The sequence below is a fragment of the Grus americana genome, chromosome 1 (assembly GCF_028858705.1).
Source record: "Grus americana isolate bGruAme1 chromosome 1, bGruAme1.mat, whole genome shotgun sequence".
Lineage (NCBI taxonomy): Eukaryota > Metazoa > Chordata > Aves > Gruiformes > Gruidae > Grus > Grus americana.
In genome coordinates, this window is record NC_072852.1 from 68,058,073 (window position 1) to 68,082,443 (window position 24,371).

At 43.9% G+C, this 24,371-nt stretch overlaps 1 protein-coding gene across 8 annotated transcripts in view; it reads right to left on the minus strand.

Moving 5' to 3' along the window:
* WASHC1 (WASH complex subunit 1) overlaps positions 1-23,300 on the minus strand; it is a 44,740-nt gene extending 21,440 nt beyond the window's left edge. The window contains exons 1-4 of one of the 8 annotated variants that reach the window (XM_054815585.1): positions 22,876-23,043; positions 21,061-21,142; positions 13,673-13,912; positions 11,034-11,187 (exon numbers count right to left, since the gene is read on the minus strand). In XM_054815585.1, coding sequence (XP_054671560.1) covers positions 11,034-11,182 — 149 coding nt within the window. In that variant the 5' untranslated portion in view covers positions 11,183-11,187; positions 13,673-13,912; positions 21,061-21,142; positions 22,876-23,043. Of the gene's footprint in view, positions 1-3,515; positions 3,638-11,033; positions 11,213-13,672; positions 13,913-21,060; positions 21,143-22,875; positions 23,150-23,234 lie in introns of those variants that run through there. The other 7 variants (XM_054815577.1, XM_054815593.1, XM_054815557.1 and 4 more) reach the window with 7 other exon arrangements.
* Between the last annotated feature and the right edge of the window lie 1,071 nt (positions 23,301-24,371).

A 24,371-nucleotide genomic window follows, 5' to 3' on the forward strand; every position in this document is an offset into this window, starting at 1 on the left:
GGTTGTTTGGGTTTGTTTGTTTGTTTTTTCCCTAAATTGCCCATGTGCTAGAAAGAAAAAATAAAACCCTGCACCTGCTCAATAACCCAACAGGAGTTGGGAGCTTCTCACCCTCCCTCCCTCAAAAGATACACAAAGTCTGAATTTGTTCTGGAATCAACAAAATCCAGGATGCCACTGTCAAAATATTGTTGATGAAGGAAAAAAACAACCAACTAAACCCAGTCACTGGGCCAAAGTGACAGAGAACTGAACTGTGGAGACCATGAACTTCCTAGTTTCTTGGTGCTGAATTACTGGAATGATTGGCATGTTATATATATTTTGTAGATAATCAGAAAGGCTATTCCTGCTGCACTACCACAGAGCAGAAGTGCAACAGCTTTACCTTCTCTTCTAAAAGCAATGTCCTGTTATGGCTCTTAAGCCCATCAAGCATGATTCTTATTCGGCTTTGATGGTAGATCTAAAATGAAAGTCCTAGAAGTAAAATTAGGTATTTGCATTTTAAAATGTATATTAATCCAGAATAAGGATCATATTCTTGGATAAATGAAGAATGGAATCCAAATCAGAAGATACTAAATTACCCACCTGGGGTTTCTCTTTAACACACTTGACCATCCAAATCCTTCATCCTTGGCTCCAAAAATAATTTTTATCCCCTCCTATCCCTAATGGCACAGTATGGTGGATTCCCTCAATAAAATGATTTTCTGGAGGATTTAGATGGAAGAAAAACAAGAACTTCTTCATTAGTGTCTGCAAATGGACCTGCTGTCTCCAAAAGCGCTGCTCTGTCTTAACTGTCAGAGGCATTTACACCCAAACTCTAACCTGCCACATTTGGAAAAGCTCAGCGACAGCACCATGGCTAGTCAGAAAGGACCATGGAAGGAGAATTTAATATGCCAGTCAAGTGTGAAGAACAGACCTTTGGCACTTGTGTTTCCTCCTGCAACTCCCCCCTCAGTCTGCACACTTCCACTTATATAGGAGGGAGCCTGTAATACACATTTCAAGCCACTCGGTGTTATTTTCCAGACAGTTTTCTCCACACTAGATCCCTGATGGAAGTCATGCCTATAAAACAAAGTGACTTATTTGAATCTCTTCCTCCAAGGCTGACTGAGTAGACGAAATGTCCATAGGAACAGAAAATGACTCCAACACGTATATGAGAGTCCAGCGTCTAAAGCTGGTTGAGAAGGCAATTGTGTCAAGAAGAGTGGGAGAATCTGAAAATATTGCCACACCTGTGGGCTAAGAAACTAGAAAAAAGGGAACATTTCTTTTGCTGCGAGGCACACACTGACTTGTTGTTATGATCTGCTTCTCCTTGGATATTTCCAGAGAGTAATAGCTACAGCCACTTGGGGTAAGGGGCTGGGGAAAAGGGAATGCTTCTCAGGATGGGGAAGGTCATAAAATCTTTTCCAAATCTCTGCTGATTAACAGCCACCTCCTGCCCTAGTAGTTTATAGACATGACTTATTGCTGGCCAAAATTTCAGCCACTGCATCTCCCATCAAGTGGATCTCGATCCTTCCAACCCACAGCCATCCAGAGTACTTCCAAGAAAGGAAGTTTACTCAGCTGCACAACAAGCAGAGTTTCAGAATTCTCCTGTGGAACTTTGTCAGGGCACCACAACTGTGGGAAGACATGAGGGAAGCACACTTAACACTCTCACACTAAAGAACTGCAGCCATGAGACCTCTTTGCATTAGTCACCCACAGCTGTGGCTGGGAGGTCAGTCCCACCTCTGCTCTTCAGGCAGCCCTCAAGGCCCAGGTTACTGCCTGGACCCTTAATTGACACGGACATACCACTAACCTACTGGCACCACGGCTGTTGGCAAAACACAGCCAGAGACGCACTGTAGCACAACTTGTCCACCCCCTACCCTCTAAAACTCATTTCCCTAACACACCTTCTCACGCTGAACTGCTGTCTACCTCCAATCCAACACTACCTTTAAGGCACCCCGAACATTTATGAACACCACATACAAGTGATTCACATGTTGGCCTCTGCCTGAGTCAGGTAGAAACTCTGAAACAACATTCAAGAGATGAGCCTAGAAAAGGTGTCAACATGCCCACACAGTTCTGGCTTCAGAGTTAACTGAAAATAAACATGCAAAGGTAGACGTGTAACCGATGTGTTTAACTTTTTTTTTAACTATGGTGATGGGATAGGTTGTGTATAGTCTCTGTAAACAAGGTGATGAGATCATTAGCAATAGTAAGGTAATGGTCAAATGATTGTGTTGTTAGTAACCAGTCTTGCTGCTATGGTCCCTGTACAGCCCCAACCTAACAGGTAACTAATAAAAACATTTTAAGAATGAGAACCTGAGAGCTTGGTGGTACCATTGAGCTGATAAATTGCGTAGTTGCTACATGAGCCAAGTAATATTTCATTTGCTGTCAAAATCATGTCCTATGAGTGAACTTTGTTCATTATAATCTAATTATAATACCAAAACACACCTCCATTCTAAAAGCTACCCGCCTCCAAGGTACGACCACCCCTCACTGGCCATGCTCTCTGAATTTCTTTAAGTCTATAGCTTTAAAAGCACAGTGAGGAAGTTTTACAACAATCATAATGAAGTAACTATGTGATGTAATTGTAACTATGTGTGTTCTGAGAATATAAATATGTGTATGTTTGTAGGCTAGGTGGGCATGTTAGGAGGAGAGATCCCCCATGCACCCAGTGCTGAATAAACCAATGTTTGCTTTCTAAACTGCATTTCTGTTTGGAAACTTTTTATTGCCGTTTGAGCGGTAACAGATGCTTGATCTCATTGTAAAGACTTGCATTGCTCTCTGGAACAAGTCTTTCTGGCATGCGGTAAGGAGGACAGATCACCACCATTTCCATCCCCAGCCAAATTATTTTACTTCTTTCTCAAAGGGCTCTCAGTACTCTTGCTATACAGAAAAGCCTGCTTTAGGGTTCAGAGTGGAATTCTCTTCTCACATACCTTTAGACCATTATGGATATACCACCATTATTATTTCTGGATATGTTACTCTCGTGCTCTAGGATACTACAACTTTCAGCCACTTAAAACTTCACTGCATTAATGCATCAAACAGTATTTCTGAAGTCCATAAGCCTCCACAAACATCAGCTGGTTCAGCCCCTGCTGCAGTCAGCTTCAAAGGTTATTTCACTGCAATTGCATAGTGCTTGGGCTCCAGGCTATTCACATGCTACCTTTTCAATCCAGAAAGAGTTCAGTAAGCAAAAAGTTACGTCTTGTCAATAGCAGAGAGGTGGTCTTGGGCTCCCACTTCTTAAAGCACTACAAGCAGGTGTAATTATACCTCTGTACTTTTTGTTACAAGATAGCTCATAAAAGTTTAAACCAATTTATAGCAGTTGGGGGTATATGAAGTGATCCATCCTTCAACTTACTGACAGTTCTGTCCTCAAATTGACGGTGCTTTAAAGTAATGGGTGAAAGAAGGTAATGTTTAACAAGATAATTACTTCTCACCTCCACAAACGGGTCTGACATTTGTTTCTTTTGCCTCTTCCTACCACAGGCTTTATTTCCATAGATGGTTTTGAAACTGGCCTTTGAATAACAAACAATGGTAGCTACTACATGTGACATCTCTCCTGTTAAAATCATAGCTCTCTTCAGGGAGTCTACAGATGGTAGTAAATTGATTTTAGCCTACAGACACATAAAAATATGAACAAAAAGCAAAAAGAAAATTAAGTCAGCCACTATGAACTGCATGTGATTGGACCAAATGTTTTTTTGAGTAATAATTTTCTTCAAGATGCAAAGTTCTGCTGCATGAACAGAGTCTGCACAACAAGAAGTTCCTATGCTATCAAGAACTTATTTTTATTAAATGTGTTAAGATTTATCACAGACTCTTCTGGGACACCTCTTTTCAAGAAATGCAACTCATACAGTTGTAGACAGCAACATCCCTGTAACAAATGATCTGTGTTGTCATAATCAATCCTCTAGAAGCTAAGGTGTGATTTCCCCTTTCTCATGACGAAAGAAAATAAACAAAATACCTTCAAAGGAAAGCCCTCCTTTACTGAAACAACAGCCCTGCCTCCCTCTGCTCTCTTTCCGTATCATTCCTTCACCCTTTCAGGAGCAGCAAATCCTCCTTCTGAGAATGGATCTGATCTCTCCAGAATTGCAAAAGCAGAATAAAAGTTGTCCAGAGAGGAGTAGAGTCAGGCAAGCCACAATGCATATTCTACCAGGTATTTTTCCAGCTACTGAGTTGCACTTCCATGGGTGGATGCATCTTAACACTTCATACTTTCTAATCTCTTCCATGCTTTCTCAGGGAGTCTGTCTTGTCGTGTCTTTAAGGACCAGGGAGAGAATTAACTCACCAGAACTTGAAAACTGCTACTCAATATTGAGTTTTCTCCAACAAGGTACACAAGAGACTACACTGTCAGAGTTAAAAAAACCACAAATAAAACAACAAACCATATGTACCAAAGTTACCTAAGCTTCTCCCTACTGTTTGCCTTTCCTATTGTACATGCCATCTGTTTTGATCAACCTGTCTCACACTGCCACTAGATATTCCACTACCATGAAAGGCCCTGTAAGAGTAGAGAGAATCCTCTCAAGAGCTCCATTAAGTCTGAAATTGCTGCCTGCCTGCCTGCTTTTGCTAAGCAGCTTTGAGGCCAATTCCAGAAGGGGGAGAACACCTCTACTGCAACTTTCGCATTTTCCTTCATGTTTTTACTACTTACAGCAAATTGATATATCAGCAGTTTAGCATGATTGCACCTAAACCATTCAATTTATTTTTAGTGACTGAGGATATGGGTAAGGCTTGTATTTCCTTTGTGGGCCTGGATGGCCATTTCAGCATCCTGGACACAATATTCCATCATTTTCTTTTCAGATGCAGAATCAAGCATTAAGAGCCCTTCCTCCCCACAGAATGTTTTCTGTAGCTAACACAAACTCATCTCATGCTTTGAGAAACATTTTGCATTAATGCTGGCACAGAGTCTTTCAGTTATTCATTAAAATGCACCTCTATTTGCAGACCTGCTATTAGGTGCGAAAAGCTGAAGTCTGCTTGGAGGAGGATATTGAAGGTGAAGCACTTCAATCATTTCTTTAAATTGCTCATTTTAAACTATGCTGAAGGCCTTGCTAGTGTACAGAAGGCTACAGCTCTCTTACCAGGTTCAAGTCTGCCTTTCACTCACTTAAGGCAGAACAGATTGATCACCCTCCTTTTGGGGGAATGGGATTCAAAGATACACATACTGCTAGTGAAAGAAATTGATGTGGGAGAGCTGTTGGTAGACTTCAAGCAAGGGCTTAAGTAACCATCACTACATTTCAATGACAATGCCATAAAGAGTATCTTGCTTGCAGAATCAAATTTAGTATTCTGTTCCTCTCCTTCAAAAAACACATTTAATCTCTGAAAGTCCAATAGACAAAGATTTTCAGCAGTTTCTCAGAGGAGCAAGAATCCTGTCTTACTAATTGTCCACCATGATTGTTTCAATTTTAAGGAATAATCTTTTAATGACTTAATACCATTCAGTCTCCTCTTTGCTACTATTCCTATCTCATTCCAAGCTGTGATGGCTCTATCTGTGCCCCTTCTCACCTGCTGCTCCACTCCATGGGCTGTCAAGGCATCTGAATTGAGCCTGAACCTGAGATCCTGCAAGATTTTTAATCTTAGGGATCTTAGCAGCATCCAGAAAGAGTTGTAATCTGGACTCCTGCAGAACAGTCACTATCCCTGCACCTCCTTTTGAGGGCATAGGATGCTTGTTACTGCCAGCTGCCATCAACCTTCCAGGCATGCTGATCTGACGCCCACATGTCACCTCCTAAAGTCCTCACAATAGTTTGGGAACCTCTCTCAAGCTACATCTTTACAAGCTTTCAAATTTATCTTCCAGAGGACCATAAGAGCTAAAAGAAATGAGCAGTTTCTACAAAGTGTGCGTTACACTTGAAAAAAAAAAAAAAAAAAAAGAAAAAATTCCACATTACTTGGACATGCCTCTACAAGAATAATCAATATCTGCAGGCAAAATTCCCTCCGTCTTCCCCATGCTCCATGACTTCATGTCTGCAGGATCATCCACCCACTCACTCCTTCACCTCACTGTTTCTGCTTAATCTTCTGGCAGTGAATGACTGCTTGTCATGGTTTAGCCCCAGCCAGCAGCTGAACACCACATGGCTGCTCACTCGCTCCTTCCCCCCCGCCCATGGGCTGGGGAGGAGAATCAGAAGATAAAGGTAAAACTCATGGGTTGGGATAAGGACAGTTTACTGGGACAGCAAAGAGAGAGGGAAACAATAACACTACTTATAACAGAATATACAAAGCAGGTGACACACAATGCAACTTGCTTATTCGACAACCAGACACTCAGGCCACTCGGCCTGTTTGGGAGCCACACTCCTCCCCAGCTAGCCCCCTTTATATGCTGACCACGACATCATATGGTATGCAATACCCTTTTGCCTAGTTTGGGTCACCTGTCCTGGCTGTGTCCCCTCCCAACTTCTTGTGAAAATTAACTCTATCCTAGCCAAAAAACCAGGACACTGCTCCTACAGTCCCTCAAGAGATCTATCTGAAACTAAATTAGACCTAGCATTCTCTCTCAGATGGCCTCTGGGACAACTTCAAAGTACCATGAAGTGATTTGTTGCTTAACAAGAGCCATATCACTCTCAAATTAACTGGAGAAAAATGGACTCCCTGTGCTACAGCCAGGCTCCTGGTGTAAACTCACCTGAATGGTGACCCATCACAACGGAGCCCTCTTGACAGCTCTCCTCCTAGTAAGATCAAACCATTACAGCCAGGAGACGAACAACTCAAATGCAGTGTTCAAGCTCTAAGCTGCATCCCAGAGCTACAGCGCACAACAAACAACACAACACAGCTTGCAGCAAGACCCTTCTTTGCAAGTGTCCATGAACATTTAATAATACATTCCACAGACCTTCTAAATCACATACATTCTTATGGAGAAATTCAGTCACCCATTTCCATTATTGATAATCATGACTAATCACAGTAATAAGTTTAAAACAAGGAGGGGAGAACACCCAAATGCACCTCATGATTAAGGTTTTGTCTGCATTTTCAACTTCAGGACTACTCGCATCTCAACCCTGCTCCTGTTCCAAACATCCCTTAAGGCTTCGCTAGCCAGCCAGCCACTCCTTACCTTACCTCCCTAAATCACACACTTACCAGACTTCCTCCCCACACTTAACAGCATTTCCACAGTGCTTCTGTTTTCCAACTACCACTCTCAGAAGTGTGGCTTTCAATCAAACCTTTTGTTTAATATTAAAGCCTTTATCAAATATTTAAATGAAATTAATTTGAATTCAACTGGGGAGGAACAAGAAGGATATGCCTGTTTAGCAAAATACTACTCCAGACAAGGAAAGAACACTGAACAAAGATCTTTAAAAAGATCAATCCAGAAATTCGGCCTTAAACTGGAAAAAAAGAAGCACAAGAATGAGGAATTTTGTATGCTGGACAACTTGTGGTTGGATCACAGGCAAAGGAGACCAGGACCTTGATAACAACATTCCAGCCCCAAATATTTATTTTCTTTCTACTGTTATAACACTCCATGAGATAACTTGCATAGGCAATTTTCCACAAATCTGTTATACAAAAGTGTACACTCGGAATAATGAACTGACATATTAGAGGTTATTAACATCTGGCAACAAAAACTCTCCTCAGAAATTGTGAAATTGCAAAGAGCAAGGCTAGCTAACCAGGGGGGCATCTCGGGAAAGCTAAACCCATCACCTATCTGAAGTACCTACCACAACAACATTCCTGTAAAAAATTCCCCAGTGCACAATTCCAACACAAGCTGTCACCCAGAAAATGCTGGTAATGATGAAACAAAGAGATGAAAGACTACTGGCTAATTGAGTGTTTAAATTGGTCATTCTGCCTCCTGTGACCTATATCAAAAGCCCTCCTTGAAAGTGCAGGAGTTAAACTCATAAAGATATTATGTCAGATTGGCTAAGTTAGAATATTTATGTTTTAAGCAGTGACGATATGTATTAAAATCTCAGTAGCTACAGGCGATGGAACTGATCTTTCCTGCAGCTTCCACAGCAGATTAATTACATGAATTCAGTTAACATACACAAGGTTAAAACTTCCATTACTCCAAAACACAACCCTGGAAAGTACGTGCAGCCTCTTGATCTCCTCACAGTACTTGATTTCAGCACCAAGAGGATGGGACTTCCTAAGAGGATGGGACTGTTGACAGTACTGACCCGAGACATCAGCCTGTACTGTCCAGCAGCCAAGAGCCTGCCCAGGTCAATGCTCTCCCTCTGCAGGATGGAGTACTTTGCTGTTCTCCACATGGAAGAGGCCGGGTGGGTCTCTGCTCCCAAGGGAATGTGACAGAGAGGGATGCTGAGCTAACCCCTGCTCTTTCTTAAGTGATTCCAGATAGCAGTCCAGGTGTGCTGTTAGCAAGGTACAGAGGAGGTTTAGCTGCTCCAGGTTGCTAGACCCACTCTCCAAGGCTGTTCCCAGTGGGTCTGCTCTAGGTCTCAGCCATAGTTTACCTGGGTTTTTTGCACCTGCACATCCCTCGATTCTCTACAAACTAATGAACTCTGAAGTGCCTCATTCCCCACATACCTTGCCACAGTTAATAGCGAGTCAACTTACTTGAGAAGATTTGGAAAGACGACAGCTTGGCAGAGGCATGTCTCATGATTCTCCAAACTGAGGGGAAAGGGAAGAAAGCTGCTTATCTTCTTTCCCCCAATTCTCCAAATGCAAAGGTGTCTTTCTTGTGTCCCCTTGAGAAGACTGAATCCACAGGCACTTGCCACCACTGCTGTTTCTGTACAGTCACTAACTGGCCCAGGGAATATTTCTTCTACAACCACAACAGTACCACAGTTGCCTTCAGCCAGTTTCCAAATAAAGAGAGAAAAAGCTCATCTTCCTTGCACGATGGATGGACATGTTCATTTTAAGAATTCATACTCAATTGTCATGTCAGCAACAGCTCAAAGCAGAAGCTTTGATCAGCTAACATGGGAAAAAAAAAAGATTCCTCTTTCCACAGAGAGTAAGAGAGACTCTTTCACTCCACCTTCAACAAATTACAAATTGGCTTGCCACTCTCAAAAGCACTGTACCGATCCAACTGTTCCCACAAAACAACCCCAGAACATCTGCATCTTTGTAGTACTGAAGTAATGAGTTTGACACACTCAGCTGAGTCTGCCACACTGAACAAGTTTCCTCTCCATCAACATTGCAAGCTGCTCTTTTGCAGATCAGAACAGTCAGCTTCCCCAGATAAGGCAGCTCCTTCCTGGAAATGGAAGATAGAGCTGCCTTATCTCAGGAAAGGGAAGATAAAAGGTCACTCTTCACTAAGTGGCAAAGTTCTCACCTTGGAAGCTTTGCCCCTTGATTGGCATGGAACAACCAAGGTTATGGAACTTTTAATCAGACACCTGCATAATTACTAAATCATTATTAATTATATCAGAGAGCTGAGACCTCAGAGGAAAGGCAAAGCAAACAAAGAGGCTAATGAAGCCTCCTCTGTTGTTGGAAAAAAATTGGTAATTAAAAGTCGTGAGTGCACCAAAGAGCGAGGGAACAGCATCACAGTCACTGTTCAGGACTCAGGAGTGACTTGCATACAAAACAGCAGGCTCGTCTCCCCAGGGAAATTACAGGGTACTGCATTACAAAGCAGTGAGTAGGAGAGAAGAAGGAAAAAAAAAAAAAAGAAAAAAAGACAGAGAAAGAACCACTCCTGTTTTATCAAGAGCTTTATTTGCCCCACAAAGAGGGACAGCAATGCCAACCAGCCCCAAGTTTGAGAGGTGTCTTCCACATGTTTCTGGCAGCTCTAGAAAGCCTTCTCCCAGCCTTATATCATGAAGGGTTCCCATACTGAGAACTGCACAAAAGAATGAGACCTTGTGTTCAACCTAATCCAGCTGACACACAGCCCTTGCCCGAGAGCCCTTGCCCAAACAAAGACTATTCCAATGAAAAGCCTTTATTTCCCTCAATGATCTGAGCTCAGCCTTAGCACCCTTTCCCCAGAGACTGCCCTTCCAAGTATCACTATCAAAAATCAAAGATCTTCAATTTGCCCTTGAAAAAACAAAAAATTCAAAAGAAGAAAGAATGTCATGGTCCTGCTCATAAATCAAACTTAGGTAGTCATGATCCCCACTGAAACCAAAGCAAGTGCTTTTGCTAATCAGAGAAGATAAATGCTGATCTGTTTCTATACCAATGATACGACATGCCATCTCAGGGGCCATCAGATGAAAAAAGGCACCACGCTATCTACCATCATTTTCAGGTAAACACAAGAATCTCCCTGATCTGCTATATAGGTGGTCTTATAGACCCAGCTCTAGAGATGACCGTAGGCAAGAGGTGGCAAGTCTGGGCCAAATCCCTGGAGATCAGTTTAGATGGATTATGAGACTGTGGCAAGAAGAACAGACACGCTCGTGCGCTTGGCCTTCCAACATACGAAAAGAGAAGTGCAAAACATCAGAAGCCCAAAGAGAACAGTTTGTAAGTCCCAGAGATCAGAACAAAAAGACATTTTCTACTCTACTGCTCCAAGTACAATGACTCAAGATACTCTAAATAAGAAAGTGTCCCATTTAAAACATGAGCAAGAAGGAATAAAGGATAACTGCAGCAGAAGCAGTAATGCAATTTGTGAGAGTCTGCCGCTGAATAAAAAATTAATAACAAACAACCTCTGGCTAACAGCAGCCATTTCATTATGCTTAACTTTGACAGACCCAAATCCAATAAACTTTTATTGAAGTGCATCTGGTCCATCTTTATCCCTTTTCTGAACTTCCACTGCTTGCCAACGCAATGCCCTTTCACTGCTGAAACCTCATCACAGCACTCTGTTTCCTATTGCTGAATGTTAAGCCCCCAACCCCCATGTGACAGCACCATACCTGTTGAAGATATCACCTGACACCTTTTGCAGGTACTGAAGTGCATCTGCCACCTGCTGAACAGCCTCCTCCCTGCGTAAGTCCGGTTGGATCAGGGGGACTGAGTACGTCTGCCCTTCCAAAAAGTGCTTCTGGGCTACTGTAGCCATTGTGCCTAAAGGAAAGAGCAAATAGGTCATTACAGTAAACATACTTAGATTTTATCACAGCTTTTATTCAGGGACTTCCACTCTCTGCTCCCCTAATTATTTTAGGAAAGCATTTGCAACAGAATCGGTGAGCTGAGGAGAAAGGCACAAGTAGTAAGGTTGACATACTGGATTTTTAATACATCCAAGGCAGCTGCAGTGAGGTAGGAGTCACTTGCTTATCTGAATGCACTTGGGAATCATAATTTTATTTTTAGTGTGATAACAAATCTCTGCTCAGTACTGTGCTGAAAACAAAGATCACACTTTGGAGCAAAGTCAGTTCAGGGTGACGATAAGACTCGTCAGAAATCACCATGTCCCCCTCCTCCCATCCTCATAATCCAGACAGATGTATTTCAGGTCATATTATAACTCTATTAGCAAAATGCAGTATTTCATCTCACACTTCTGCTCCAAGAAGCGCAATCACCACTCCCTTCCAAGAACAGCGGCTGTGAAATTACAGGGCATGCATGTGCACACACGCCCTTCCTCCAAGTAGGTTAATGAGAGTTCTTCCATTCTGAGACTCCCAGGAGCTGCTCATTGCTTCTGGTGACTGGATTTTTTCCTTAGTAACTATCTTGAAAGAAGTCTCCTTACTTTAGGATCCCTTCATATATAAAACCTAAATAGTCACTGAAATCTTTCAGTCGTGTTCAACACATGCACACTCCTGGATGCAGCTGGGCCAACACCACTGCTCTGTAGCTCAGGCAGGAGAAGGCTATGCATCACCTATGTTTCCATCCTGCCAGCCTTGCTCACCTCTCCCTTAGCAATCCCCAAAGAGTCTGGCTCCCATGTTTTTACTCACAAAAATAACGAAGTTCCCAGGACACAAAGGAGAGTATAGAGAAGAAATCCATTTCTCTGCATGCATTAGAAATTGTAAACTCACAAATACATTATGCTATGACAGCCTAATTAATGAACAGAGCGTCCACGCAGTTTTCTAACCCAAACTCTGCCGCTAGGCCTACACAACTCCCTTCAAACTTGTTTTCTCTGTGTGTCTTGCTCATTCAGACCGTAAAAAACCACAGCCTACAGCTGCTCATTACAGGGTTTCATCACACAGAATGCTGTACATCCATGTAAGAAAATATTCATTAAGCTGAAAAGAAGCAAAACAAAGGAGGATCAAAAAGTAAGGTATCAGAAACAGAGATATCTCAGGACACAACACATTCCCTCCACGGTACTTGGAGGTCTGCAGGAGCTAGTCGAGGGAGCACCGCTGTGTGCAAATTGTATTCCATTCTGTATAGCAGAGTAGGCTGAGAAGAACAGAAACACAGCCCATACTGGAGAAATTCACTAAATAAAAGCTTGAAGAGATAGTTACAGCATAAAACAACAGTTTAATAGGTGAAAATTAGAGGGGTCTTCACACATTCTTTAAATTCCCCATCTTGCTTGACAAAATGAAAAGATATCAGATTAGACTTGCCTGCAGCCATTCTTGTACATTTAAGAAACACCATCTGCCCTCTCCCAATTTGTCCTCTCTGATCCTACCACAGCAGGGTAGGAAAGGCTTTCTGTAAAAGTGATGTGGCTGTTGTTTTGGGCTGGGTTTTTTGGGGGTTTTGTTTGTTTGGGGGTTTTTTTAGAGGTGGTGGTGTTTAATAATGAATCATATGAGGTAAAAGGAGGAGGAAATCTAGGAGCCTTTCCACAGATAACAAATTTGCAAAATCAAGCCCAGCCATCAGAAGACCTGGCTCTGCTGCAGGAAGCCTAGACCTATTCTGTTTCACTTCATGCATCACTGGCAGCCAGACTCTGTATCCACACTCTTCAGCAGCAATGTTTGCACACTGATTAGTCTTCTTGACTGGGCCTATTCAGCAGGCAGGAAATTATTATTTAGAGTTGTAAAGCATACAAGTTAATCTGAGAGGAGTAAAGCTAATTTTGAGATGGCATTTTTTGATTTGCTGACCACAACCAAGCTTGAACCCTTTTGCTTTCAAGTCTACAGTTTGACTGACAGCGCAGAACAAAGCAACCAGATAAAGGCAAGTGCGTGTTACACGGTACTTTGGCTCTGGCAGCAAAACAAGTTTACGATCCTCCCTGTGACTGGTCACAACTCTTCCATTGCATCAATCTGCTGATGGTTGGGATGCCTATTTTTAACTCAGATCAGTTCAATGACCCAATTTACTGCAGCCAGATGAACAGCTGTAATTGCCCAATCATGAAAGAGAGTGGGAAGCAGGGGCAAGAAGGGGACTTCTTAAACTTGCTTCACTCTCAAAACCATTACTGTGTAACGGTAATCCTGCCCTGCAGGATGAGAAGGCCAAGCTTTTCACCTCTTGAGGCCAGATGAGATTACACAGCCCCGGTATGATTGCCCAGGCTCTCACCAACCCTAATTCTCTTAGTGACCTTCCCAAAGCCAAGCTAAAGTTCAGCTGCTGACTGACAGATACTCACACTCAGATGCAGCGCTCCCCTAGCTACTACCAAACTCTTTCTTTCCTCACATTCAGAAGCTGCAGACTGTTCTTCAGGACTCACTGCTCCCTTCCAAAGAGAGGAGCACACAGTAGTGGAGCAAAGCAGGAAAAGCCCTGGGTGCTCCTACTCGCACTGTCACAGTTCGGCTGTCAGTAAACTTCAGTTTCACAGGTTCTCAACACAGCCTCTCACACGAGCTCCAGGTTCTCACCTTTCCTAAAAAAACACATTAGAGAAATGTGGTAGACTCTGTGGGAACTGCTGTCAGAGACAGATAAAACAGACAATTTGTTCTGTGCAAGGTAACAAATTAGGGATTTATAGCAAGAAAGAAGAAAATCAGCAACAGCTTTCTGAATGACTAGACTTGGGAAAAATCCCATGCTACATCTGCTATTTATTACCTCCTGTGACCAAACTAACCGGAGAAACAAGCCAGTTTTACAAACACTTCGAGTAAAGGCCTGATCATATGCTTAGAATAAAAGCAGAATTGCTTCCCGTAACAGACAGGGACTGCAGGAACAAGGGAGATTTTAACAGGGAAAATTCAAAATATTCCCAGCAGAAGTCAGGAAGGAAAGCAAAGACTGCATGTCACTCAACAAGACTGACTCTTCCTTTATGGCAGCCTCCAGTGCACTGAGAAGGAAGCAGCACATTTCCTTGCCGTGCTCCATTATCAGAATTAGGCATTATGTGAAAACAAAGTGCTGAAGGTTAGAAATATCTCAGCTCTCCCACCCTCCTCAATGGACACCAAGCATTCACATAACATAGAAACCAAATTTGCAAATAAACTGTATCCTACACATGGAAGTGACTTCCACAAAGCAACAAACTGGTTCCAGTATCACTCCAGAATCCTACAGAGGGAGCTGTCATGTTTCAGCACAAAGCACAGCATCCTGGAATTATGATGGCCAACATGAAATCATCAGATGCTACAGTGAGAAACAGGCATATAAAACCTCAAAGCAAGTACGATTCAGAAGAACAGATGCCAGATCACCCAAGAGATTTAATCATTAATGGTGTGACCACTTGTGGGTCACACAAGGCAAAAGAAACAGCAACACTGCTCTTTTTTTTGTGATTAAAGAGGCTCCAGAAAAAGAGCTGTAGCATCTAGGGGCTCCAGTCACTCTATTCAATTTATTTTTTTCTGTGTCAACTTTCATGATCAAGACAAATGTACTCTGGTGTTATATAATAACCTCATTTGCCTTATTAAATTGCAAACAAAGAGAAAAAGGTTATTTTCTCACTGTACCACCTGCTTACAAGTGCTATATCCTGATTTGGAAGTTCTGACTAGACCTAGCAACTGCTCAGATTTGCACTTTTACCCTTCTATGCCTTTAAACTCAAGCAAGCCAGTATAAAGCTCATCATGGCTGGTGGCTATCCCTCTGCTCCTAAAGCTGCTCTCTCTCTCCCAGTTCCAACATTCATACTAGCAAAAGCTGAGCGAAGCAACAGCAGTGGGAAATGCAACATCAGCCTCCACCAGACTGCCTCACCTTTCCAAATGCCTTACACCAGGATAGGTACAGGCTGAGCACTCCAGAGTTTTCAGGTATCTGGAACCAGCAACTGGTCATACTGTTCAATCATCACAAGCAAGTATAATACTCTGATGGCTATGCAGAGATTTGCAGCTCTGAACCCAGAGAAGAAAGTATACAATTCAGTGCTCTGGATAGGTGGAGAAACACTCCACCTACTTTGCTCACCTCTCGGGATACTTCCCCTTTGACCCAAGAATAAAACTCCTTATGTTAAGGCTAGGCCCAAGAGAACTTGTTATGGAGCAAACAAGGTCTGTAAAAGAAGCAACACTCCTCTAAGTTCTTCAGAAAATATTGCTCTATGGAGGACTGATCACTGAGATGATTATCTACAAACAAACAAAAAACCCCAACTCATAACCTTAAAATATCTTAATTTTTCAAGGGACCATAAACAAAGGCAATATAAAGAAAATAATTTGACTGCCCTCAACACAGACAGAGACTGTACAGCTATATGCAAGCACTTACCAGATGCATGCCTTGCTATGAAAATAGGGGGAGAATAAAGCAAGCCACCAATAATACTTGCTTACTTAACATGCTTCAAGGGATTAAAAAAAAGAGGGCTCAGGAGAGAAGAGGGCTTAAATTCTTTGGAAAAAAAAAATCAGTTTGTATTCTTCAAGGATGCAAGGGCTGTTTCAGCAATTACTGTGCTGCTGTTTCTGTCACTGCACTGGAAAGGCAGCATGAACTAAAGGCCTTTAATTCCCACATGCAGTAACATCTCCAAGAAGAAGTGACAGGCTATCTCTAGCCCTACGTCTCTCCTTTGTAGGACCCAAACAAAACATCAATGCCTTGTAGCCACCTGCAAGGACCCAGATACCAGCAATATGCAATAAAACACAAGTCTGCATGTCCCTCACCACATACCCCTACACCACTACCACCAGGATGGTTCCACAGTGGGAACAGACCAAGTTCACAAATGAACTGCCAGTTAAGATTAAACACACTCAAAAGATGGAGCAGATAAAGGCTTTGACCATAGCTTATCTCAAGGTGCTGTCTCCTCTGACAGAGGACAGTCACATCCAATGTGGTCTAGTGGAGGGTGTCCCTGCCCATGGCAGGGGGGTTGGAACTAGATGATCTTTGAGGTCCCTTCCAACCCAAACCATTCTATGATTCTATCCACAACTTGGTTCATAGTGAAAAATCATCCCAAATTCCTCACAAACAGTAATTTCTTATGTGATACTTTCTACCATGTTTACCTGGAAAATGTTGTCCCATCCTGGCTGACAATAACAGACTTCTGTTATCCTAACTTTCCTCTGCTACAATCTAGTGTACTACATCAGCACACTGCTCACAATACCTAAATGCGGCCTTTAGAGCTCACAAAGCTCCCAGCTGCTACAATGTCTGTTGTGTGTCTCATCACAAACTTCTACTACTGTACACTTAACTACGGTACTCTGTAGTACTGTACTCAATATACTACTACATCATCCTCATTCTCTACTTTCTGCACTGGCTTTCCACAGAATTTGAAATCATGATCGAATCTGCTGGCGTATTCAAGTCACACCTTAGTTGTACTAGAAGTTTGCCTAGAGGCCATTCCAATAAAATATCAGAATGAACTTCTCCAAGGAAAAAAAAAAAATAAAAAAAAGACAATGTATCACCTTGCCCTCCACAGATAAAGCACGCTCCTGTGAGTTTACCAGCTGCAAAGCCAGGGAACTGTACTTAAAAAAGGAGATTTCAAATGCTAGAAAAGCAAAACATGTCATCACATGTGGTCCTCCTGTTAAGGGACAGAATAAGGTAGCGTGTGCACATGCGCTCACACACATACAGACATGCAACTGAAACAAAAGCTAGAAGTTGCTTACACTCTGGTGGTAAATGCAGCACAAGAGCCTAGATGTAACTCCTATTTTATTGTGCAGCAAACAATCGTTCTGCCCTGTGTTGACATTCACTGGAGGGGTTGAAATTTAGTTCTCCATCAGAGCAGACACGAGGTAACTACCCTGGGTAGGAAAGCAGGATGTATTTCCAGTAGCGAGGCAAGACGTTCAGCACAGTCCCTGTGCTAAGCCAACATTACCTTTGGGGGGGGGGGGGGGGGGAGGAGGTGGGGGGCAGGGAGGGGAAGGGGGGAGGAGAGAAGCACTTTGCTAAGTTAAGAGGATGAAAAGTCTATTTATATTTTTTAATTAACCATGTTCTACAGTGTTATTAAGCAGCAATCAAAGATGCAGATGGTACTGATTTGATTGGCAAGAGGTGCACTGTGCTGAATATTAAGGAACTCTGCCCCTATAAATAGGTCTAATCACCATGTGAAGGCTGGAAGGCAGTTATGAAAGAAAGCATTAATAAGAGCATAATTAGGCCCTGTAGCAGGCTGTACTCCACCGGGGTGCTCATGTTACTAGACGTCTCTTATAGTAGCATCCTCAAACTCCGTTGTAGACATTACTGCTTTGAGTCTCAAGACCTCTAGTAGCTATTTTAGACAAAGCTATGAAGAGTAGGGTTTCTCCATCTTTGGCATCGGTTAGGATTTTACTTCTCAGTACCATTTCTGGAGCAAGAGAGCTCTCCATTCCAGCTGTCCCACTCTGTTCACTCTCAAGGAGTGAATTAAACTGGGCAGCTGGAGCACCCCAGGTACAGAGACTGGCAAGGCGCGCAGGAAAGTGAGAAGCTTTAGAAGCTATCACCCTCTCTCCCCCTCAGAGCAGCACGAGCACATCATGGTCACATCTACATCACAAAGTTAACACAGCCACAACTGTAAAAGCCATTTCTGCTTCTCTGCTCCAGCTTTAGAAAAAGAGATCCTTACTCAATCTCATCAACCTCATATTTTCAGCCTGTCCTTACAGTATAGCATTACAACAAGTCCATGTTAAAAATGAATCCTACAAGCATCTCCTGCTACATGCCAATACTTCCAAAGCCACTCACTGATATGGGACTGCCTGAACAGCCAAGATCTTTTCAAAAGGAGGCAGCCTCCCACATCACACCACAGCCCTGCAGAAACAGGAGAGCACTGAGGAGCCTGGCCCGATATTCAGCAGGACTCAGAGGCTTGCACCGTGTTTCACACACTGCACGTCCTGGCCTTGTCGGCCAATGTTCTGCCTGGAAATGGCAGGAGTGGATTCCATCACTGGAGCAGTCTCACCTCATCTGTCCTACCAGCACCTGCAGAAAAAGGAAAAGCTTTTTCTGCTGCACTGTTAGGCAGCCACTAACCACCCACTGATACAATGCCACTCAGCTCTCCATATCCAAATGGTGTGGAATTACTGGCAGTTACCACGTATGGGGTACCTCCCACATCCGGGTACCACAAGAACATCGTGGTACAACACAATGTCAGCTACAGTGCCAGGTGCCTTTTCGTTAGCTGAATCTATGTACTATTGATAGCCATTTAATTCAACCCAGCATACCTTGGGATCTGCATGAGAGGAACCCAAGATCCATTCAATTTGGAATATATATTTTGCTCAACCTCCTGACTACCAATATTGTACTAGAAAAAGATATTAAAGTAATGCTATGAAGATATTCACTTCTGGAAACAGCAAGAGACACTCTGGTATGGAGCCTGCATCCAAAACCCTTAAACTTTTTTTCTTCCCCCCAGTTAATTCCCTAAGTTGCAGAGGGAACACAATAAATAAGTTGCTTTGCAAAAAAAGAGCAGCTTACTGACACAGTTTCTGTATTTAAGGCAGCGTCTTCTCAAGAAGCCAGGGCCTGTTAAGACCTTTGGCTCAGACACATTGTTTTGAAAGAAACAGTAGCTATTGCAGCTACTAAAGACAGACAAAATCTATGAGCAGTATGGCAAAGTTAAGGCAAAGACATTATTGACAGGTAACTAAATGCACATGAACTGGAGGATTTGGTTTTCCACCAGCAGCATTGTCTCTTGGATCAAATAAGCGTGGGCCTGAACCAATACAACAGACTTAGTGATCATTCTCAAATGGAGACCGTCCCTTTCCCTAAAAACTACTCAGAGCCACTTAGGTTTGTTGGTTTGTCACATACCCCACTGCCCTATTCCATTTAGTCTAAAGAGAAAGAACCAAAATTTGAGATCTCGGAGCCCAGCTTCACAATAGCATATGTCAACTCCCTGGCAAATTGCAAAATACCTGACATTTAAAGATGGATCACGTAAAATCAAATTATATCAACTCTCCAGAAGACAGAATGCTATCACATTATTTTTTTAAAGAGAATCTGAAAGGTAGAGACTTAAAAGAATTTAGAGGTGCACTTCAATCCTCTCAGCCCCACAAGCTAAGATGGCCTCTAAGCCACTACTGTCTTCAAGACAATCTTTCCTCTCAACGCAGAGCTCTGCTTTGCAAAGCGTAGACAGCAGCCCTCACTGCCATGAGGCATCGAGCTGCAGGCTGCATCACCTTGCTGAGAAAGTCCTGTCCTCCAAACACAGGCTGAAATTGATTTCCTTCAGCTGGATACAGAAAGCTCATTTTGACAGACAGATGTTCATATCTAAAGCTAATCAGATAACCCACCCTGCAACTGTCACCTTTGGCTTTCATCATTAATGGAGACAATCAGGTGCTCTAATGAACAATTGATCTGATTCTAAGGCAGCCATCTAAAACTGACCAAAAATACTGGGCTAATTGCCTGCCTTCCCTTCCTCACTATTTATTATAAAAGCAGCTCGAGTAAATAGCTTAGCTACACCTACAACACAGTCCAAACATCCAGACACAGCTCTTCATTCGACTTCCTAAATGGGGGCACTTTGGTTTTGTATGCCTAAAGTACACAGAAGCCACTGGCTATGCCAAAAGTCCCTTGGAGAGCCATTTCCCTGCAGTAAGTTTTCTTAAATACCGGAGCGTTTCAAAAGCAGGCTAGCTGAAACGCTGCAGTAGACCTTCCTCCAGAACATTTGGTTCAGAAAAATGAGGAGCTGCTCAATCTATCAGACCACAGCAACAAATACATGCTTCCAAAAAAAAAAGCATTTTCCTAAAAAAGAAAAAAAAAAATCCCTCTAATTTTCTCATGCAAAGTCAGCTTCAGTTTCCTGCAGAGTGACCTTAGCTGCAGATCTAACCATTGCCACATCTTGCTGCCACAAACCCTAACTAGCAATGTCCTATTTTTCACCTCCACATTCAGTACCCCCCACTCCAAAGTTCTGGAGTTTTACAGCACACCCCACGCGCACTGTGTTACAACAGATCCTCAGATATTTAACAAGGGCGACAACCAAATCAAACTGGCAACCAAACCAGTTCCTGCCCATTTTATACATTCAAAAGCAAAGGGACTGCTTGTGTTTCTGCAGGTGTCAGGAGGGGAGCTCACTCACGATAAGAAGTGTCTTCAAGCCTGTTCACATTGGCTAGAAGGAATATCCCTGCAGGGTGGCCTGGATGACAGGAGCTGACAAAAAGTTGGGTCCAAAGAATGACTCCTGGGGAATCAATAACCGACTACACAAACTGCTGGAGGAACCATTTCCTGCCAAAGGTTATCTTGTGAAGGGATCTAAGCAGAGCTGATTAGCTACAGAAATTGCCTTTTGAGTGATAGAAATGATTCCCTTCAAGCTCATACACCACAGCCATGGGAAACATCACAATTTCAGGCATAATCCTCTTCTTCCTCTGCACACTATCTTTAATCTAAAAAAAAATTTATATAAAAAAAAATCTGCCTTGCTTTCAGGCTTATCTCAGTACTATTTTTCCCCAGCCCTCAATTTCTACCCTTCTCTTTTACTGCTCAGGCTGAACGTGCAGTGACTACAGTTACCTGGTATTACCAGAACCCAGAAGCCAGGCTGCAGAGTAGCTCCCAGGGATTATCTGCTCTCAATTTTCTTGCCAATGAACTCCTGAGTTGAGAGAAGAGAACAGCACTTTTTATCTGAAGGAACGAAGATTAAAAACTCAGTTTAAATATCCAGAGTGATAGAAGAAGGGCAGATGCTAAGACTGGCAGCCTGTGCTGCTCTGGGAGAGCCTCAGGCATTTTTCTGCCTGAGGGCTCTTTGGAAGTGTGGCTATTTCCCCCCAACCAAAGCATCTCAGGAATACAGAGGTGTATCAGGCAGCCTTTACATCGCAGCTTTACTACTCAGACAAGACAAACATAATTAAATATCAGGAGAACTTATCAGCCCTTAGCTAACCTTCTCGAAAGAAAGTCTAAGCAAGGGACAATTGATGGAGCACCTCTGATTCCCCTGAAAACTGAAATGCAGAAAGCCTCTACAAGGACATGCCAAAGTCACTTTGCTTCCAGCTCTTGCCTCTGGCAAAAGCAGCACTATCCGCTCCGCTTCCTTTCACTGCTCAAGGAAGGCTCTGTATTTCAGAGAACTGGCAAGAAATAGGGACAGTTTTAGCTTCTACCTCATCTACTCCAGGATAGGTCAATCCGGTCTGCAAATCACTGCCAGCAACACCCCCTGCACAACTTAAATGAAATAAATAGGTCATCTCATGCCAACTCCTAGCTGACATTTGCTTGAATCACGTGAAATGCCACAACCACAGCTGGCACTATCCCACACTCCTTGCTGGAAGCTGCACTGTTGAAGCAAAGAGAGTCAAGAATCAGCCTGCTCTCCACAGGGATGAAAAGCCTCCTCTTCTGAAAGAGGCCTCTGGGAAAATCCAGGTGCTGTCCAACCACTCAACATTTGAACCACACCATTTAAAAAAAGGGAATGGGAAGGGGGGGAAGTAGTGCTGTCATCACAACAGGACTTCTGTTGATTACTAAAATAAATACTAACAATGATGATCACTGCTAGATGTGGTTCACAATGTTCACTACGTTCATCAGCAGCCTTTCTTTATGTGCACAGCTAAGTCTAGTACCTCTGTGGTCTTTTTAGTGTTGGCTGACTCATTCTTTATTTTGAACATAGGAAAAAATTAATGCAATAAATGTGTTCGACACAAGAGCACTTGGGATCACTTGCAAACACTGACAATGTGTTTTTATTTGATGAATAGTTACAACACCACAGCTACCTCTTGGGAGTGAGAAGCATGCCCTTGTGCAACTTAAAGGCAACCCATATTAAAACTGATTTGCCAGTACTCCAGGTAGCAAACTGTGCTGATGGGCTAGAAGGTTGTTTTCTACAACCTGTAGTGTTCTTTGAATTAGCTGATAGTTAATGGTATGGTAATGGTAACCAATCAGTACCTAGAATAGTACAAACCCCCCATAACTCTATTACAAGCTATTAGCTAACTTTCTGAGTAAAAATGACTTAACCTGCATCCCAGAGCCCTCTGACCCTCTATCTTTGACACCTTCTTCTCTTTTTTACGACTCCCTTCGGGCTGCAGCATCTAGTTGTCTGTCCCTACTGGACACCTAACCCACACAGAGTGAGGGCATCACCATTCCCAATCCCCAAACTGCAATGTCGAGTCAAGCATCCCATATATCATCACCAACTTGAGGTTTCCACGCCGCCTGCCCACCTGGCGGGATTTCCAGTCTATTTCACGACTCAGCACGGAAGCACCACATAAAAAGCGTAACAGAAGATTTTCTGACCCGTCATCCCCCCCGAACAGGTACTGTCTGACTCTCACTTCACATTACCGAGCTCTTTTTTCCAAGGCGGGGTCCCCGACGGGCAGAGCCTGCGGCCACCACCAGAAACGTTTCACCGGTGGGTGACAGGCCGCAGACCCCGCTCAGGCCCAACGGGAGGGAACCGCCCCGAGCGCCGGCTCCTCGCCGCCGAGCCCAGCCAAAGCTGTTCCTCCCCCCGCGCACCCGGCCCTCCTCGGCGCCCTCTGTCAGAACCGCCGCCCCCCGGTATCCCCGTGGGCCTGGTCAGGCCGTGCCGAGCCCGCACCGGGCACAGAACCGCGGAGGGGGTGGGGAGGGCCCGGCCACGCCCCCCGCGGCCGCGCCGAGCCCAGCGCGCGCTCCCTGCCGCGCCGCGCGCCCCTCACCTGCCGCGAACCAGGCCGAGCAGGAAGCGGCGACCTGCACCGCTTCCGCCCCTAGTTGCTCGTCACTTCCGCCCGGTTAGGGCGCCACCCCCCCCCCCCCGCATCTCGCGACAAGCCCCTGGGCCGAGCCGAGGCTGCGCATGCGCGCGGTAGAGGGTGTAGAGGGTGGGGCGCGGGGCGTGAGGCCCTGCCGGGCGGCGGGAAGGGGCGGCCATGTTGTGGGCCTGCAGCCGCCTTCCCTGTGGCCTGCTCCCGGCGCTGTCGTGCCAGGCGTTGCGTCGTCTGCCCCGCTTGGACTGTCCCTCCCCAGCACTGCCACCCTCCCCTGTGCCCCGGCCTCTGTGCTGGCCCGGGCCCCTGGCGGCCTGCCAGCCCGAGGTGGTGGGCAGCAGGAGCTGGCAGCCTGCCAGTCCTGTGACAAGGTGCAGGCAGCCCTCTCAGAGCATCGCTGGGTGCCTCGCAAGGGAGGTGATGGGCCTCCAGCACGTTCCCCTGACGGCTGCCCCAGCGGGGCACAGTGGTTCTCTGAACAGTACCCCACCAAGAGAAGGAGGTGTTGGCACAGCTCTCGGCCTAGCGCCTGCCCACGTGTTGCAGAGTCAGGGTTTGAGAGAAAATCCCACAGATGTTGTTTTTTTGTTGCCATGCTCAGCCCTCCCTCTGCGCCTGGCTGCTTTTCTGCTTCCACGTATCTGATATGGAGCATGGCAAGCAAAAGGGGGAATCTGACTCATACACTTGCTTGTTTTCTCTCCATTGCTCATGTTTAGAGTTGGGCAATTTAAAAATTGACTTTATAAAACAGTGAATGCTTTCTTTTTTTAAAGTACATTCTCCTAGTTTGCTCGTGTCTCTTTTATAGTCCCCTTTATGCACCCATTCAAGCAACCAAGTTATTCTGGAATAAATGTTCATAGAAAATTAATTTCAGGAGTGCATCTGTAAATATTAAAAGCACTTTTTAAAGGAGTATGTGCTACACCTGATGGCGGTATTTGCATGCTCATCCACTTTAGGATTGGAAACAATTCCTCAAGACTTAGGTAAAGAGTTACAACTTAACACTATTTGAATAACAAATACCAGTTTTTGAATGCACACAGGGAACATTTGTGATTGATACATAGCATTAAAAAT